This window comes from Canis lupus, chromosome 16 (assembly GCF_048164855.1).
Source record: "Canis lupus baileyi chromosome 16, mCanLup2.hap1, whole genome shotgun sequence".
Classification (NCBI taxonomy): domain Eukaryota; kingdom Metazoa; phylum Chordata; class Mammalia; order Carnivora; family Canidae; genus Canis; species Canis lupus.
The window spans coordinates 49,691,044-49,709,269 of record NC_132853.1 but is presented as its reverse complement, the minus strand read 5'-3'; the positions used below and the strand labels follow the sequence as shown (position 1 = coordinate 49,709,269).

The 18,226-nt window shown below is 44.1% G+C and overlaps 1 protein-coding gene across 8 annotated transcripts in view; it reads right to left on the bottom strand.

Annotated features, from left to right (window-relative positions):
* MARCHF10 (membrane associated ring-CH-type finger 10) overlaps positions 1-10,129 on the bottom strand; it is an 88,319-nt gene extending 78,190 nt beyond the window's left edge. For 2 of the 8 annotated variants that reach the window (XM_072781242.1, XM_072781245.1), the window contains exons 1-2: positions 9,849-10,129; positions 1,995-2,101 (exon numbers count right to left, since the gene is read on the bottom strand). In XM_072781242.1, the coding sequence (XP_072637343.1) occupies positions 1,995-2,084 (90 nt within the window). In that variant the 5' untranslated portion in view covers positions 2,085-2,101; positions 9,849-10,129. Of the gene's footprint in view, positions 1-1,994; positions 2,102-8,449; positions 8,667-9,848 lie in introns of those variants that run through there. The other 6 variants (XM_072781247.1, XM_072781249.1, XM_072781244.1 and 3 more) reach the window with 5 other exon arrangements.
* Positions 10,130-18,226: the final 8,097 nt, after the last annotated feature.

Here is an 18,226-nt window from a genome sequence, read left to right as displayed (position 1 = left end):
GGTCCAAGCCACCATAATTTCTCTCCTAAATTTACATCAGAGTTTCCTTACTAAGCTTTTCTGCTGCCTCTCTAGCCCCTTTCGGTCTTTTCCCCATAGGCAGCAAGAGGGATCTTTAAACGCTGTAAATCACATCATGCCACTCCCTGCTTCAAATTATCCATTATTCTCCCTGAGATAAGAACAAACTCCAAACACTAAGCTTTGTCCTGAGAGATTCCACACATTTACCTCCCCTACCTTATCATACACCACATTCTCCCTTGATCAGTGTGTTTCAGCCCCTCTGGCCTTCTTTTGTTTTTTTCTAGGGCTCCAAGTTAGTTCTTGCCTCAAGGCCTTTGCACTTGCTTTCCTTCTGCTCAGGATGCTCTGGCCAGCTCTTTCCCATCTTTTACCTCCCCAACCAAATGTTACTTCCCGAAAGAGGCTTCCCTGCCTGTGTAAAGGAGCATCATCCCCTGCCCATTACCTCTGTTTATTTGCCTCCTTGTATTTATCAGTAATTGAAACTATGTTACATATTATTTACTTGTGTGTATTGTTTCTCAATCCCAGAAAAAGAACTCTGGGAGAAAAGGGACTTCATTTAGGACATCGTAGGCACGTGATAAGTATTGTTATTTATAAAGATAGTGTTGAAAGTATCCTTATTAATAAGGACAGTGTTGAAAGTCCAGTGAAATTAGAAAAATAAAGCCTGTGACTTCAGGACACACAGTTGTGTGATTTTCTTCAGCAGAGACCATCAAATAATAAGATTGATTTTCTTATGTGTCTGTTCTGGAGACAATTTCAAACAAGTATTTCCAAAGGAGCGTCAGGCGGCAGAGGCATCTTGGTGAAAAGCAGATGGATTCCCAATGTGACCAGTTCAGATGTTTACGCACTTATTCATTTTACAGAAATTCCCTCAATTTAACAGTCTTGTATGTGGGTTGGCAAGTTGTGGGAGGAAATTGCTGACTCTGTTTCCAGCTCCAAAGCTAAGCTGTGTTATACAGGTGAAATCAGGTTACTGAGATAGGTATGGTTTCCTTGGTGACCCAGGAGGTTTGGTTATATTTGAAATTGCTAAGAAGGAGAAAAATCTGATGACAGTTCTGTGTTTTCCTTGGGGAAGGAATACTTTTCAATCCGCAGCTGAAGCTGAGGACATGCCTCCTTGATTGGCAAGGGTCGACCTCTGGCCCGCAGACTGAGCGACGCTTTCTGACTGCTCCCAGAATCTCACGCCCAGTCTGGCAAGGTTGTCCTATGCCAGCTCTGGGTAATTACATCATGACTCCTCAGGCTCCTTGTCTGTTTTGTTTTTGCACGTAAACACTGTAACTAAGGTGACGAATAGTTAGCTTATTGGAGAATGTGTTAACCACCTTTCTTCTGGTGAGGTGGCAGTGGAAAGGCATATTATTTTATAAATACTAGGTTGACCCCATTAACTCTTTAATGTTTTTTTTCTGGATATATGGTTTATCAAATTTTTAAGACTTAATGTCATTCATTGACAAGATTTGTGTGCCAAGCTCTGTGCTTACTACTTTTTAAGTAATTTTTAAGTTATTTTTTGTGACAATATTATGAAGTGGGTGCTATTATTATTATTATTAATTATTTTTTTTAGAGAGGGTGGGAAGGGCAAAGGGATAGGGAGAGAGAGAATCCCAGGTAGACTCCATGCCCAGCACAGAGCCCTAATGCAGGGCTTGATCTCACAACCCTGAGATTATGACCTGAGCTGATATCAAGAGTCAGATGCTTAACTGACTGAGCCACCCAAGCGCCCCAAGACAGGTACTGTTATTAATCCTATTGTAAAGATGAGGAAGCCCAGAGAGGTAAAGTGGCTTTACCTCTTGGTCACACATCTAGGAAGTGATGGGTTTTGGATTTTAGAAAGTGATTACTGCTTATCCTTTGCTGATACTGTATCCTGAATTCTCTCATAATACTGTAAGCGGAGGTGGAAGACAATTCCAGTTTTTTGCAGTTACCTGATATTCAGAGTCCACCTTATGCTGCATGTCCCGCAGATACTGAACCTTACTCACGAACTTCTGCCTCTCCTTTGCTTCATGCAACATGATTCTTAATCCCCAACCTGCATATAAAAGATAATAAATGTGCTGTGACATAATCCTTTGTTGCCCTGCGTATTTGGATTCGTCTTAGTATAATTGCTTTTATTCTCTTATTAATCTACTTTCCATTGTTTGAAAGGCACGGATGCCCCTTTCAGAAAGCAAAGACCCTTTGTACAGGTGTGGATGCCCTCACAGCCCTCCTGTTCTGGGCATAAATAATGCAGCTGCACTTGTCAGCTGGCTCCAGGGACCCCGTCCTGGTTATTCATAGGGGGGTAGATTGACAGATGCCTGATGCAGAAGCAGTTCTGTGACTTGGCAAAAAGGAAAACCCAAGAACCAAGCTAGATTAGCAATGACTATGAGCCCCTGGTCACTTAAATCCACTTATTCAACAGTCGTTGGGTCTCCATTCCAACTGAAGTGCTCTGCTGGGTGCTGGGATATAGCAGTTGGCAGGAGGAATGCACCCCTGCTTTTGTGTTGCTTACAGCAGGGGGTGGGGTGGGGAGGGCTGACAGTGGACATCCCTGCACCTCAGCCCCTTCAAACTCCACCAGAATTGTCTGAGGGGAATGTTCACCCTGCCCAGCGAGCTGATCAAGCCCCAGAACCTGGCTGGCTTCCCCCACATTCGCCTCTCCCACACCATCCTCAGAATCCCCAGCCCTGATGATCTTCTCCCCTTGAGTAGCCCTCTAATTCATCGTGGTGAGAGTGTGGGCCCTGGTGTGAGACTCTCTGGGTTCAAATCCCAACTGTTTGAGCATGGACAAGAGAATCCTAATTGTGATAAGTGCTATGGAGTGGAAACATGGGCTTCTTTGAGAGATGGTTATTATGGGAGGGCATGACACAGTCTAGGGGGACAAGGTTTTCCTTAGGAAACGACACTGGGCTTGCTAAGGAGCCAGGCAAGAAGTGGGATGGAGAGTGTCTCAGAAAGGACAGCAGGTGCAGGAGCTTCGGGGCAACAAGGGGCAGGTGTGGCTGAGGACCAGGACAGCCAGCACAGTTGACAGAGAGAGGGTAAAACAGCAAGAGAAGGCTGTCGGGTAGACAGGGGCCAGTTCACTTGGAGCCTGGAAGCTTATGATTGGAAGACCATATAACTGCTACCGGAAGGTTCCAACCCGGGGAGTAAATGCTTAGATTTGCATTTCATTTTATTTTTTAAAAGATTTTATTTGTGAGTAATCTCCACACCCAACATGGGGCTCCAGCTCACAACCCCAAGGTCAAGAGTCACACACTGCTCTCCCCATTGAGCCAGCCAGGTGCCCCTAGAGTTGCATTTTCAAGGGACCCTCCAGCTCTAGTGTAGAGAATGAATGTGGGGGTAGAATAAAAATAAGTAGAAAGACATTGGGAGGGATCCCTGGGTGGCACAATGGTTTAGCGCCTGCCTTTAGCCCAGGGAGTGATCCTGAAGACCCAGGATCGAATCCCATGTCGGGCTCCCAGTGCATGGAGCCTGCTTCTCCCTCTGCCTGTGTCTCTGCCTCTCTCTCTCTCTCTGACTGTCATAAATAAATAAAAATTAAAAAAAAAAAGAAAGACATTGGGAATATATTACCATAATCCAGATAAGACAGTGACAACTCTTGGTAGCAACAGTGGAGGGGGGGGTGGAGGAGAAAAAGAGGGGGAGGAGGAGGATCTCAGAGCTACTATTTACTGAGCCTCCTGAAGTGCTGGGCACTCTTCTCAACATTTACACACATTAACTCATTTGATCTTCAGGCCCATGCTTGAGGCAAGCACTCTTATTTCCATTGTGCTAATAAGGAAACTGGGGCACCAGGAGTAACTTGCTTAAGGTTACAGAGCTGGTAAATGGAAAAGCTGGGATTGGAACCCAGAGAGTCTCACACACACCAGGGCCTCCCACACTCTCACCACGATGGATCTGAGGGCTACTCAGGGGAGAAGACCATCAGGGCTTGATGACTATGGACAGCACAGGAGAAGGAATGTGGGGGAAGCCGGCCAGGTTCCTGACTGGAGCAGCTCACTGGGCTCTGGTGCCTGGTCTCCGCCAACGTAACCCTTAGACAATTCTGGAGATATTTCTCTCTGTGAGAAAGCCATGCCGAGTCTGAGGTGGTGGGGGTGCAGCAAATGGGGGTGTCAAGCCACCAGTTAGACACGGGGCTCTGGAGCTGGCTAGAGAAGTAAAGATTTGGGCACCCCTAGCATTCAGTGACAAGTGGAAAGAGGAGGAGAACCCGGGGTGGGAAGCTGAGGAACACTCCAACCTAAACGTGGGGCGGAAGAGAAACTGCAAAGCCGCCAGAGAGGCAGGAGGAAAACCAGGTGGGTGCGGTTTCATAGATGCCGGGAGGAGCGTGCTGCAAGGAGCAGGTTATTTATAACCTTGGTGAGAGCACTGAAGACAGATTGCAGTGAATTGCGCAAATGAGAGGTAAGAAGTAGAGACAATGCTTTCAAGAGCTTTGGCTCTGATTGGGGTGGCCTAAATTTATGACCAAAATATTTCAAGTCACACAGTTATTAAACGGCGCGGTTCATGAGGCGTCTGCTGGACCTCCTCAGTAGGGTCACCTGAGGTCTTACACAGCCTGCTTTTTTGGCCAGCGAAGCACTTTCAGTGATTTCTACACGTATTTTTTTTTTAATTGACATATCACATGACGTTTGCTTCATGTGTACAACATAATGATTCAATATTTGTATGTATTGCAAAATGATCACAATAAGTCTAATTAACATCCATCACCCACAGGGAGTTAAATTTTTTTCCTCTTGTGATGAGAACTTTTAAGATCTATTCTCTTAGCTTTCAAATATACAGTATGTTTTTTTTTTAAGTTTCTTTATTTTATTTATTAATCTCTGCACCCAACGTGGGGCTCAAATTCATGACCCCCTCCCTGGCTCAAGTTCAAGACTCAGTGCTCTTCTGACTGAGCCAGCCGGGCGGCCCTCAAATATGCAGTATTATTAGTTGTAGTCACCATACTGTACATTACATCCTCAGTACTTATTTTATAGCTGGAAGTTTATGCTTTTTTGACTCCCTTCACCCATGGTGTCCCTCCCACCCTCCACCCCCACTTCTGGCAACTGCCAGTTCTCTGAATATTCTCTGTATCTATGTATTTTGTTTTGCTTTTAGATCCACATATGTATGAGATCATAAATTATTTCTTTCTCTGACATAAATATACATATATAGATCTCACATTTTCATCCATCAATAGACATCGAATTTGCCTCCATGTCTCAGCTATTATTATAAATAATGCTGCCACGAGTTCGTGTTTTGGATAAATACCCAGAGGTGGAATTGCTGGATCATAGAGTGGTTCTATTTTTAATTTTTTGAGGAACCTCCATACTGTTTTCCATAGTGACTGCAGCAATTTACATTCCCATCAACAGTGCACAGGGATTCCCTTTTCTCCACATCCTGACCAACACTTAATTCTTACATTTTAGATACAAGCCATTCTAACAAGGGTTGAGGTGATATCTTATTGTCAGTAAGGGTGATACACATTCCCTCATGATGAGTGATGTTGAGGACCTTTTCATGTACCTGTTAGCCATATGTATGTCTTTTTTGGAAAAGAAGTCTATTCAGGGATCCCTGGGTGGCGCAGCGGTTTGGCGCCTGCCTTTGGCCCAGGGCGCGATCCTGGAGACCCGGGATCGAATCCCACATCGGGCTCCCGGTGCATGGAGCCGGCTTCTCCCTCTGCCTTTGTTTCTGGCTCTCTCTGTCTCTCAGTCTTCCATGAATAAATAAATAAATAAAATCTTTAAAAAAAAAAAAAAAAAGAAGTCTATTCAAATCTTCTGCTCATTTTTATTTTTATTTTTATTTTTATTTATTTATTTATTTTATTTATTTATTTGTGATAGTCACAGAGAGAGAGAGAGAATGAGGCAGAGACACAGGCTCTTCTGCTCATTTTTAAATTGGATTTTGGGGGCTTTTTGCTATCGAGTTGTATGCATTTGTAATATATTTTTGGATATTAACCTATTATCACATACATGATTTTCAAACATTTTTTCTCATTCAGTAGATTGCCTTTACATTTTGATGATGGTTTCCTCTGCTGTGCAGAAGCCTTTTTTTTTTTTTTTTAAGATTTCATTTACTTATTCATGAGAGACACAGAGAGAAGCAGAGAGAGAGGCAGAGGCAGGAGAAGTAGTCTCCATGCAAGGAGTCCAATATGGGACTCGATCCCGGAACTCCAGGATCATGCCGAGCCAAAGGCAGAGGCTCAACCGCTGTGCAGAAGCTTTTTGATTTGGTGTAGTCCCACTTGTTGGTTTTTGCTTTGTTGCCTTTTATTTTTTTAAGTTTATATATTTATATAATCTCTGCACCCAACATGGGGCTCATATTCATGATCCTGAGATCAAGAGTTACATGCTCTTCCAACTGAGCCAGGCAGGCACCCTGCTTTTGTTGTCTTTGATGCTTTTGATATCAAATCAAAAAAATCATGGCCAAGACAAAGGTCAAGGCACTTACCACCTATGAGCATTATGGTTTCAGGTCTTATGTTCAAGTCTCTAATTCATTTTCCATTCTTAGTTGATTTTTTGGTTATAATGTAATATGGTCTAGTTTCCTTATTTTCCATGTGCCTGTCCAGTTTTCCCTGCACCATTTATTGAAGAGACTATCCTGTCCCCGTTGTAAATTCTTGGCTCCTTTGTCATAAATTAATTGACGACATATGCAAGAATTTTCCAAGGCTCTCTATTCTGTTCCATTGATATCTGTGTCTGCTTTTATCCCCAAGTCATATGATTTTATTACTACAGCTTTGTAATATTGTTTTGAAATCAGGAAGAATGATGCCTCCAGCTTTGTTCTTCTTTCTGATACACATTATTTAGTGACTACCATGTGACAGGTGCTGCTCTAGACTCTGGAGAAACAGCAGGATAAGATAGACAACATCCCTACCCTCAGGTGTTTGTGTTCTGAAGCTTTCCTCTCCCTCCCCATTTTTTTCAGTCGTATAGATATTTGCAAAATCAGATTGCCCCTGATTCATGGTGACTCAGTGTCTGGACTGGTCATTGTGAAATCTCACCAGATTTATCACCAGGCCCTGAGCAATATCATTTAGAAACTTGTGCTGCTTCCTCTGGAGTTACTGTCTCTGAAGTATAGAGAGTTGGTCTTTGAGAGTCCAAATCAAAACTACAATCCAACAGATAGTTCCACAGACTACACACAAAACCTAAATTTTGCCTCTGAGTATCTTTAATAGTCATTTAGGGAACTATACTTTAGAAGATCACTTTTGGGGCTCAGTCACTTAAGCATCCAACTCTTGATTTCAGCTCAGGTCATGATCTCAGGGTCTTGAGATCAAGCCCGGTGTAGGGCTCTGTGCTGGGTGTGGAGCCTGCTTGAGATTCTCTCTCTCCTCTCCCTCTGCTCCTCTCCCATTCTCTCTCTAATAAATAAATAATCACTTTTAACTTTTCATATGAATTTGTACCTGCATAGAATGAAGTTATGTTCCCACTCTTAGGAAAACAATGCTGTTAAAACAACAGAAAGATGAGCCCCTGCTGCTACTGTTGGAGAGAGAAGCCTGTCTGAATATTAATCAGGAAGAGAACATAAGGTTTCATAACAGAAATGTGTTAATGGTCACTAACGGGGCACATTCCAGAGTCCACATGGATGATACATTTTGGTTACAAAATTAGCATAGAAAACTAGCTAATATATCCTGGCTTTAATGCTGTGTTATTTGAAAGAGACTTATTATAAGTCAAGAGGCTTGAAAAAACTTTGTCTAACTGGGTAGGAAATAACAACTTTAACTACTTACTAGGTTACCTCTGACTTCACAATCACCTACCAAATAAAGGACTTGCAAATTACCTACAAAAGTCTCTTTACCCTCCCATAAACTCTCTTATTACTGTACTTTACTATAAAATGTGTATTTAGAAGCATCATGGTACCACATGTACTTTACTTAAATGCATCAATACTCTGTGAGAGTAAACAAATACTCCAGGCACCAGGGAAAGAGATTATTAGGAGATCACCACAGTTTAGGTAAACACTCTTTAGCTTTCTGAAGTACCACTTGAACCCCATTCTCTACTGCAGGTTTGAAAACTGACCAGGACGAACCAGAAACAGAAATAATTGTATGGAGATAAATTCTCATGAGATAATGCTTAATTTGCAGATCTCAGTTTAGTGGGCCTACTCAACCAGATAGCCATTTGAAGCCCAAAAATTTTCCCTCAGCAAATACAGGCAGGTGGGGGAGGGGGGGTGATAATCAAATGTGGGCAAGGGGTATGTTTCTAAAATAGTATTCTGTATATTCTCTTCCGTTTCTCACCTTTGAACTGCTTCTCAATTTAAAATCCACTCATGGTCATGCACGTTTCTGTTTTAAGTCTCTGGTGACAATATATTGGGCCAGATTTGGGCTTTAAAAATCAACATAAGAAGCCATATTAAATTGGGAGAAGAAGAGGAGGGAGTAGGAGGGATGTGGGTAAGGGAGAAGGGAGTCCTGCTTTGCTGAAAGCAAGAGCGAGTGATTCTTCTTGGCCTTGAAATTCTACATATCTGTGAAATTTCAATGAGGAATATTCTAAGAACTTTGTGACATATGTATTCCTCTCTAGTGTAAGTTTGCAATGAATTCAAACCAAGTTTCCCTGACTAAGGAGAACAGAATCTGATTGCGGAATATATTTCTTTCGGTTCTCTAAAATGTCACATATACTGTCCTGTCCTTCTGCTCTATGACCACATCTGCCAAAAGAATCAAAGGGAGCTCTTTTTAATAACATCGAGCTATTTCACTGTTTTATTATTAGAAGTTTCTAATATGCCCTCATATTAGAAGTATTAAAGTGAATATTTTATTGGTTCAGCAATAAAGAAAAATGTAATTCAAGCCCCTCTGTAGGCTGCAGGTTCCTTTAGACCAAAATCTAAATGGCTATATTAATACCTGACAATCAGGTTTATAACCACCACCACCCCCAACACCTGGGTGCTTGGAAGAAGGAGCTCAGCACTTATTTCTCCTTTTACACAATTAATTTGTAAGGACAAAGGTACAGGATTTCTTTAAATCTTAGCTTTAAAAGATCTTAAGAGTTTTAAAATCTTATAAAAATGACTTGAATATAAGCAACAAAGATGAGTGATTTGAGGCCAATATTCCTAACACCCCTCTACTGAGAGAGAATGCTGTGGCCGAAAGGAAAGAGGAGGAATTAATATGGATGGGGGTGGTGGTGGAGATAATCGGACTCTCCCAGCCCATTTGGTTTAAGAGATGAAGGTGTGCGGGGTGTGAGGGTCTTGTAAGAAAAGCTGGCAGTGACTCTTCGTTTTATTGTGAAACTGTGACAGAGATGGGCGGCCACACACTGACTTTCAAGCCTAGAAGAGAGACACTCCATGTGTAACTGGGAAACTTTTGGGGGTGGGGTTGATGTCACAGGCTTGACAAGCAATTCGAGGCTCCCAACGATGACCGTAGCAACAGTTGCGCTCTCAGAAGCCGGAGGGGCGGTGCGGTTCCCGTAGACCTACCCTGGACTTGCAGACCCGAGAAGCCTGCGGGGACGTTATGCCAGGGTGCAAACAAGTGATTCCCCGGGTCCCCCACATCTGTCCCTTTGAGGCAGGAAAACACGGGGACGGCCGGGGAGGGGAGGCGGACAGCCTGGGCGGGGAGCCGCAGGGGGCGCGCGCGGCTGGGGCGGGCAGGCGGTTACCTGGCGGGTCAGTCCCCCACCTGCGAGGGCTGAAGGGGCCGAGGGGCGGGGCAGGCGGGCTGCTCCAGGGCGGAGGGGCCGCCCATCAATCGCGCGAGGCCGTCCCTGTGCTCCTCTTCCTCCTCCTGCCTCGTCTCCCCTCCCGCTACCGGGCCCTCTTCCTCCTCCTCCCGGGAGGCAGCTTTCTGCGGCGGCGGCCGGGCTTTCTAGGGGCGGAGGCGGTGGGGGCGGCTGCCTGGCGTCCTCCCGTTCCCTTGGCAACGCGGCCTCCTCGGCCGGCGCGCGCGGGAGCTGGGGGCCGCGGGCGCGCGCGTGGGGGCGGGGCGGGGGCCGCGGCCCCGAGGTCCTGAGCCCGGCCGCGGGCGCCCCGCGGTTGCCGTGGGAACGGGATGCGGTCGGGGAGGCCGAGCGGTGATGGCGGCGGGCGGAGAAGACACGCTGAAGGAGGCCGCGGATTGGCTTTGCCTTGATGGCCAGGCCCAGACCCAGATATTGAGGCCATCGCCCCTGCTCTGAAATCAGTGCTGTGCTTTATAAAGAACGGGATTAGAAAACGAGAGGGGGAGAGGTTTTTAATTGAATAAAGTAGTATTAAAGGCAATAGATGGGTAGAGGAGAGAGAGCGGAAATTGCAGCTCTGGAGTCTGTTCAGGGGATCTCGGAAATACCTGCTCTGAAATAAGAAATAAATGATCGAGGGAGGCACCCCGTCAGTTGCAGAACTGAGGCCGGATTCCAGTTATCTCCTGGTTATCAGTGATCTTGGCTGCCTTTCCCAAGGAAGGACATTCTTAGAGGTTTAGACTAGTGCCCACAGATTTGGAAAGGACCAGAACCTGTGCTAGCCTCACCTTCTCTCTGCCAGGTTTATTTCTGTCTGTGGTTTTCCGTAGGCCAAGATGACTCTTCCATTCATTTTGCACATGTAGGCACTCAATAACTTGCCAACTGATGTCAAGTTACGGCATTTCTGATTGGGTAGAGAATAGAGAGGAAGGAGAATAGAAATTCTTGGATCTTTCATCAGTGCCCAGCATCCCTAGGTGTCTGTGGTGTGGGTGTCTTCTCAGCAATCCCCCCAATCCAGTTGGCATCCATACTTCCTGCAGTATTGCATCCTTCCTTCTATTTTTATTGCCACCACCCTAGTTTGGGGCTCCAGGAGCTCATGGCTGGATCATTGTAAGGACCTCCCCACCACATCTGGAGCCCCTGTCTTCTGCCCTACCCAGACCGTTTCCCTTATTCTATAAGCGCTGAGGTCTCATGTTGTGGTCCGCTGTTAAGAAGCTCTCAAAGATTCCTCGCTGTGGAATAAAATCCAAACTCTTGACTATGGCTTTCCCTGTACCCTCCCCCTGGCTCGCTTTCTTGGTTTTCCTCTGTCAGCACTTCTTCATTCACACTTCAGCCAGACCAGACTGCATGTTATACTCTGAACATTACTCCCTGCCTTCACACCAAATTCTAAGGCATATTCTGAGCCAAGCAGAGAGGTAAAACCTTTGTTTTGGGCACTTTGTCACCCAGCCTTCCTTGGTCCTTCAGCAGTCGCTAGTACCTTTCCATCCATGGTAGCTCAACCCATGTTCTGTTCTTATTCTTAGCTATCAAGTAATCTTATTAAAGCATTAGTTAATACTTGAACCATTAACTGATAAGTAGTAACCTAAGACCTCTCCCCATGGTTTTCACCTTTCCATCTTTTTCAAATTATTTTTTAAACTTCAAGGATAGTTGACACCATGTTATGTTAGTTTCAGATGTACAACCTAGTGATTCGACAAGTTTATACATAATGCTCTGCTCACCACAAGTATAGCTACCATCTGTCACCATACAATGCTCTTACAGTATCATTGACTATATTCCTTATGCTGTGCCTTTAATTTCCATGTCCTATTCATTCCCTTACTGAAAGCCTGTATCTCCCACTCCTCTGCACACCCATTTTGCCCCTCTCCCCCTTCTTCTCCCGCAACCCGTTTATTTTCTATAGGTCTGATTCTGCCATTTGTTTGTTTGGATTCCACCAATAAGTGACATAATATGCTATTTGTCTTTTTCAGTCTGACTTAGTTCACTTAGCATAATACACTCTAGATCCATCCATGTTGTCCCAAATTTGCCTTTCAATTTTTTTTTAAATGATGATTTTAATTTATTTATTCATGAGAGACACAGAGAGAAGGCAGAGACACAGGAGAGGGAGAAGCAGGCTCCTCCCAGGGAGCTCGATGCGGGGCTCGATCCCAGAACCCCGGGATCACGCCCTGGGCCAAAGGCAGATGCCCAACCGCTGAGCCACCCAGGCATTCCCCAAATTTGCCTTTCAATCTTTAAGACACACTGATCAAAACTATAATAGTGAAATGATAGATGGTGAGCTTGTTCTGTTAAGTTAGGACTCCCTTCAAGTAAGAATAATCATAATGATTAATGATAATCAGGAATTATTAATCACTAACAAACAGATGAGGAACTGGAAGCTGAGGTGAGATAGTTGAAGACAAGTGACATGCCCAAGGACACAAGGTAAGAAGCAGACCGGGACTCAAAAGCAGGGCTTTCCATTCTCAGCTCCTGATGTTTCCTACTAGTAAGAAAAGCACCGTGGCACATATTAGATCCTCATTTTTCTCCTTCCACTTCAACATCTGTATAAAATAATAAAATCTACCTCAAAGCAGTACTGTGGAGATTAAACAAGAGATGGTGAAGGATTTAACATCATACTTGGTATATAGTAAGCACTCAATAATCGGTACCTTCATTTTCTGAGGCACATTTTAAGATTTTATTTAATGCACTTGAGTGAAAACCATGAATATTTTCAGATTTTTACTTTTTAATTTTTTAAAAGATTTTTTTTATTCATGAGAGACACAGAGAGAATGAGAGAGAGAGAGAGAGGCAGAGACAGGCAGAGGGAGAAGCAGGTTCCATGCAGGGAGCCTGGGACTCAATCCTGGGTCTCCAGGATCAGGCCCTGGGCTGAAGTCGGCACTAAACCCCTGAGCCACCCGGGCTTCCCTTCATTTAATTTTTTAACTTTATTTATTTTTTTTTTAATTTTTTTTTTTATTTATGATAGGCACACAGTGAGAGAGAGAGAGAGGCAGAGACACAGGCAGAGGGAGAAGCAGGCTCCATGCACCGGGAGCCCGACATGGGACTCGATCCCGGGTCTCCAGGATCGCGCCCTGGGCCAAAGGCAGGCGCCAAACCGCTGCGCCACCCAGGGATCCCTTAACTTTATTTTTTAAGTAATCTCTATACCCAATGTGGAGCTCGAACTCACAACCCCCGAGATCAAGAGTCTCATGCTCTACCGACTGAGCCAGCCAGGCACACCACCATTTTCAGATTTTTAAATAACAAGGTTTGGAGATGTCACTTTATATCTCAGTTTTAAATTCTTCCATGTTTTCAAAGTGTCTCTGAAAATTAAGTTCTATGAAAAGAATCCTGGTGCTCTTGAAAGAAGGTGGCAGTGCCAGGGGCTAGCCTATAAACAGCTCCCTAGCAACTCCAACTCTGGTGTTTAATGAGTAAACAAGTTTGGCACATCGATAAAATAAGATTAGTTCTAGTGTTAAGAAGCGATGTGCTAAGGAAGAGAAATATTAATGTGAGGGGGGAAAAAGACAACACAATTCCTGACTGGGGAAAGGAGCGTCCTCTTTGCAAAAATCTTTGCAAAATGTCCTTGGTAGATGATGAATAAGTGAAGAAAACAGAACTTAGACTCAAGTAAATAGTGGGTTCTAACGATTAAGATATTTGGTGTTTGCAAATAAGTGTTGGGAAGTTCTTTAGCTTAACCTACAAGTTCTGCAAAGGGCAGCTTCAAGTATAAAATGTCAGAAGTGTTCCATGTATTAAGTTTCAAAAATAACATTTTTTGAGGGAACATTTAATTCAGTGCAAAGAGGAAGCTGTCCAGAGGGAATAGTTATGCATTTTAAGCCTCCTAAGACTCGGGACTACCCCCTAAGCCTGGGATATCCAGGAGCCTCATGGAGGCCTGGCTCAGCTATTTACCTCATCTGGAACAACACCAGCTCCTTGTCCACCTAATATTTCCTCTTCCTAATAGCGGAATCTAACTAGGTCACTTTGTTACTGTCTAATTGGGAGCTCTCCTGAAAGGCATAGAGCAGTATGCCAAGTGGCCTCAGAACCTGGTGGCCTCCCTTGTTATTATATACAACACGGTCAGTTTTACCTTGGGCCTCGCCATGACTAATGGGTGTCTGTTCTCATCAGCTAAGGCCAATGTGGTGATGTTGCTTTCATTCAATGCACAGAGCATGAGGCATAGCAGTTTGTTTATAGAAGGAATCTCTAGAAGTGGCTTTCTTGAGAAGGGACTGTGGGCATGATAGTCCTCGAAAGCTTCATAAGTTCTCCTCCAGAACCTCTTTATGTGTGTGTGTGTGTGGGGGGGATTTATCTGTTTTATTTATTTATTTGTTTGTTTGTTTGTTTATTTATTTATTTTATTTATTTATTCATGAGAGACACAGAAAGAGAGGCAGAGACACAGGCAGAGGGAGAAGCAGGCTCCATGCAGGGAGCCCGACGTGGGACTCGATCCTGGGTCTCCAGGGTCACGCCCTGGGCCGAAGGCGGCGCTAAACCGCTGAGCCACCCGGGCTGCCCTGTTTAATTTTAAAAACTGGCTAATGGCTTATTTAATATGCCATGGGCTGTTTTGACCCTCTGCATTCATGCCGTAGCTATATTTGGCCAGACAAAGCATGCAGTGTGACAGTCTGTTAATGTCACTTATTAAAAGTGGCCTGTATAGATCTCTCATTAAGGTGGCTAGAGAGCTTGGTAGGCTCTTTCAAGGTGAGCCCTCTGGGCATTTTAGGGCAGGTCATCCAAGATTCAAGATTTAGGTCCTTGATTTTGTATGATCAGAAATGCCATTTGAGTTCATTCAGAGCTGATCTTTTTAGGAACCGATTCCCAATAATTCCACACAATGGAGACTAAATGCTCTTCACTGGACCAAGTTATTATTTTACCTCAGAGAATATAAGTGCTGGCTGACCAACTCTGGTCACATGCATAAAGTACTTTCCCCACCAGGGGAGAAGGCATCCCTAGGAGATCAGATTAAAGATCAGAAGGCTTGGTGAATATTGAATTAGATCAAAGGGACTTGAGTATTCTTAAGGGATTTCTCTAGCAAGCCGAGGAGGCCTTAAGGAAGAACATCCCTTCCCTCCAGAGTTGTTTCAGTCTGGATAACTGATTTGGATTATTCATCTCAAAGCCTTCAGAGATTTTACTACATCTTTGTTTCAGTTAACTGACTTTCTGGTTAACTTCACGGGACTGCTTCTGTTCCACTTATGCCATTAGCTTCATAGTTTGGAGTTGAGAAGAGCAGGGTTAGAATCCCAGCAGTGACACTTGCTTTGCGACAGTGAACAACTCTCAGGCCCCCACACCTCAAAATCCTCACAGTTGGGGCACCTGGGTGGCTCAGTGGTTGAGCGTCTGCCTTTGGCTCGGGTCGTGATCCCAGGGTCCTGGGATCAAGTCCTGCATCGGGCTCCCCTCAGGGAGCCTCCTTTTCCCTCTGCTATATCTCTGTCTCTCTCTCTGTGTGTCTCTTGTGAATAAATAAATCCTTAAAAAAAAAAATCCGCACAGTTAAAATGGGAATAGTCAGAGCCTCCTTGCCAGCTTGTTGTGAGGATTAACGAAATAAAGTTTCTGGCATTCGTCTGCCCCATCATAGCTGCTCAGTGAAATGGTAGCTCTCATGATTATTTACATTATGTAGATTTATTTCTCCTTGCTGAAACACAGCAGGGCACGTCACCCTACAAATTGACAAAAACCGCTCCAAAGGCCTGGTATTTCTTTAAAATGTTAATCTCATGTTACTGATATCATGGTGGTTAATTTTATATTGATATTTTTTGTCCTGAATTTCAGAGACTGACATTTTATGACCTCATTCCTAATGGTGAGGGTGTATCCAATTTGGGGCTTGCAGCCATCCATGAACTATCTGAAATTTAGTAATGCCTGTTGGGCTTTCATAGGTCAAACAGCTGAGATCTGATTCTCTTGTGGAACAAAGTAGGCTCTAGTAAAGATTGGCAAACTCCCTACAATTAATTTTTAAAAAGCATGTCCTTTAGCAGATTCCTTAGAATTTTCCTCATTTGGAGTTGTAGCCGGCCTATTTTGCTGTTTTACAAAGAGAGGGCAAACTCATTAATGTTTTTGGATCGTACAATGTTGAGATATTTCTCAAAAGTTCAAACAGGCTTTCATTTCTTTATTCGTTTTGGAAGCCTCAGACTTTTCAGAGCCCTTCATTATTGCAATTGATGCATCTTAGACAAGATTGGATGTGATTATAAGAACTCTGAGGATATAAAACATACTGCTTTTCTAAATTTCTGAGCAGTTGTTACCCAAGGAAAGAATTTGACTTCTGTCCAGAAGGAGTATCTGATTTGTTTGGACTTTGGATAAACTCAAGCCATACATGTTTGGCCAAGAGTTTAATTTGTGGACTGATCACCAAGCTCTGAGCAAGACCCAGGCCTCAGAAAGCTATGACAGCATCGGGATCTCATGTGATCTTTAAACATGTTTCTGGACAGATAAATACACAGGCCAAAAAAAAAAAAAAAAAAAAAAGAAAGAAAGAAAGAAAGAAAAGAAAGAAATTCCTTCTTATCAAGAGGGCAGAGGAGCATGAATGCTAAGCATGAACTCCTGGACATTCATGAAATGGATGTTACCCCAGGATATTTTGTTTGGATAAAAGCAGAATGACACCCCAAAGGCAGCTTAATAGAGGAGCAGAGGCAGCGCTGGTTTGGAAGGCAGGCGGGCTCCTTTCTCATTGCCCATTTCCTGTCGGTGGCAGTCGGGGAGCTTTTGCTCTGAGGAATGCCCTCTGCATGCACAGGGATGGACCGGGGATCCAGAGGACCCTCAGAGGACCGTACCACACAGAGGAACATTCATCCCTGACTAAGAACATTTCTAACCTCTGTACTCTCTTTCTTTTGTGATGCTCTTTCTGCTTTTCTAATTATACAGAAGGAGCATCAGATTAGTTGCTAACTCTAATTTCCTTCTTTAATTCTTTGAGGCTTCTGATTGCATCTGCCCCGCCCAAGGACAGCTGCTTGCCTTCCCTTTAACTAGAGGGTGGCCAGGAAGAGCTTCAAGGCCAAGGTGGGAATGAGGTGTGGGGCAGCAGGGAGGAGGACGAGACATTCAGTAAAGAGGGGTTCCTGGGGGCTGCTACCAGTCCCCAAATCTGGGTATCCCATATCAGTGAATCTGGAACACTCCATTCACTTAATCAACAAATATTTGGGGAGCCTGGGTGGCTCAGTTGGTTAAGTGTCTGCCTTCCACTCAGGTAATGATCTCAGGGTCCTGGGGTCGAGTCCCACTTCGGTTCCCTGCTCGATGGGGAGTCTGCTTCTCCCTCTCCCTCTGCCCCTCCCCACTGTGCTTATGCTATTTCTCTCTCAAATAAATAAATAAAATCTTAAAAAAAAAGAATATTTGGTAGGTGTCAAGGACAATTTACAGGTACACAAATCAATAAATATACCCTGACAAATGATACTGCCAGGGCACTAATAGTGTGTAGAGAGAGAATATTGAAGGTGATGAGGGGGAGCATGGGAACCTATTGAGACAAAGTGGTTGAAGATGGCCTCCCTGGGTGAGGTATAGAGATGAAAAGGAGCCAGCTCTTTGAGGGTGAAGGAGCACAGGCAGAGGAAACTGCATTGGGAAAGTAAGATTTATTTATTTATTTATTTATTTATTTATTTATTTATTTATAGCAGGGGGAGGAGCAAAGGAAGGAGGAGAGAGGCTCTCAAGCAGACTCTCTCCTGAGCCCGGAGCCTTACATGGGGCTCTATCTCATTACCTGGAGATTGTGAGCCAAAACCAAGAGTTGAGGGTTTAACCAATTTCCCCCCCGCAGACACCCCAACAATGGGAAAATTTTGAGGTGAGAGCTCAGGGGATTCAAGGAATTGCAAGGCAGCTGGTATGGCCACAAGGCTGTTGTGAGGGAAGGCTGGTAAAGCTGTAGGGGTTGAGGCTGGGTTTTTATTTTATGTTCAGTGGAGTGGTTTTGGAGTGATTTTTAAGTGTGCGTGTACGTGTGTGTGACATATTGTGTGGGGACCTGTGAAGAGATTCTTCACCAGAATTGGTAATGATGACCTCCTGATCCCTATCCCAATCTTTGAAGAAACTTGAACATGTCATTCGAGCACAAGTTTATCCATTGGCACAAGATTTATCCATTGGCACAAGATTGAAGATGAATTGCCAAAGTATTTCTCCTAGTTCCGGGACCCTGA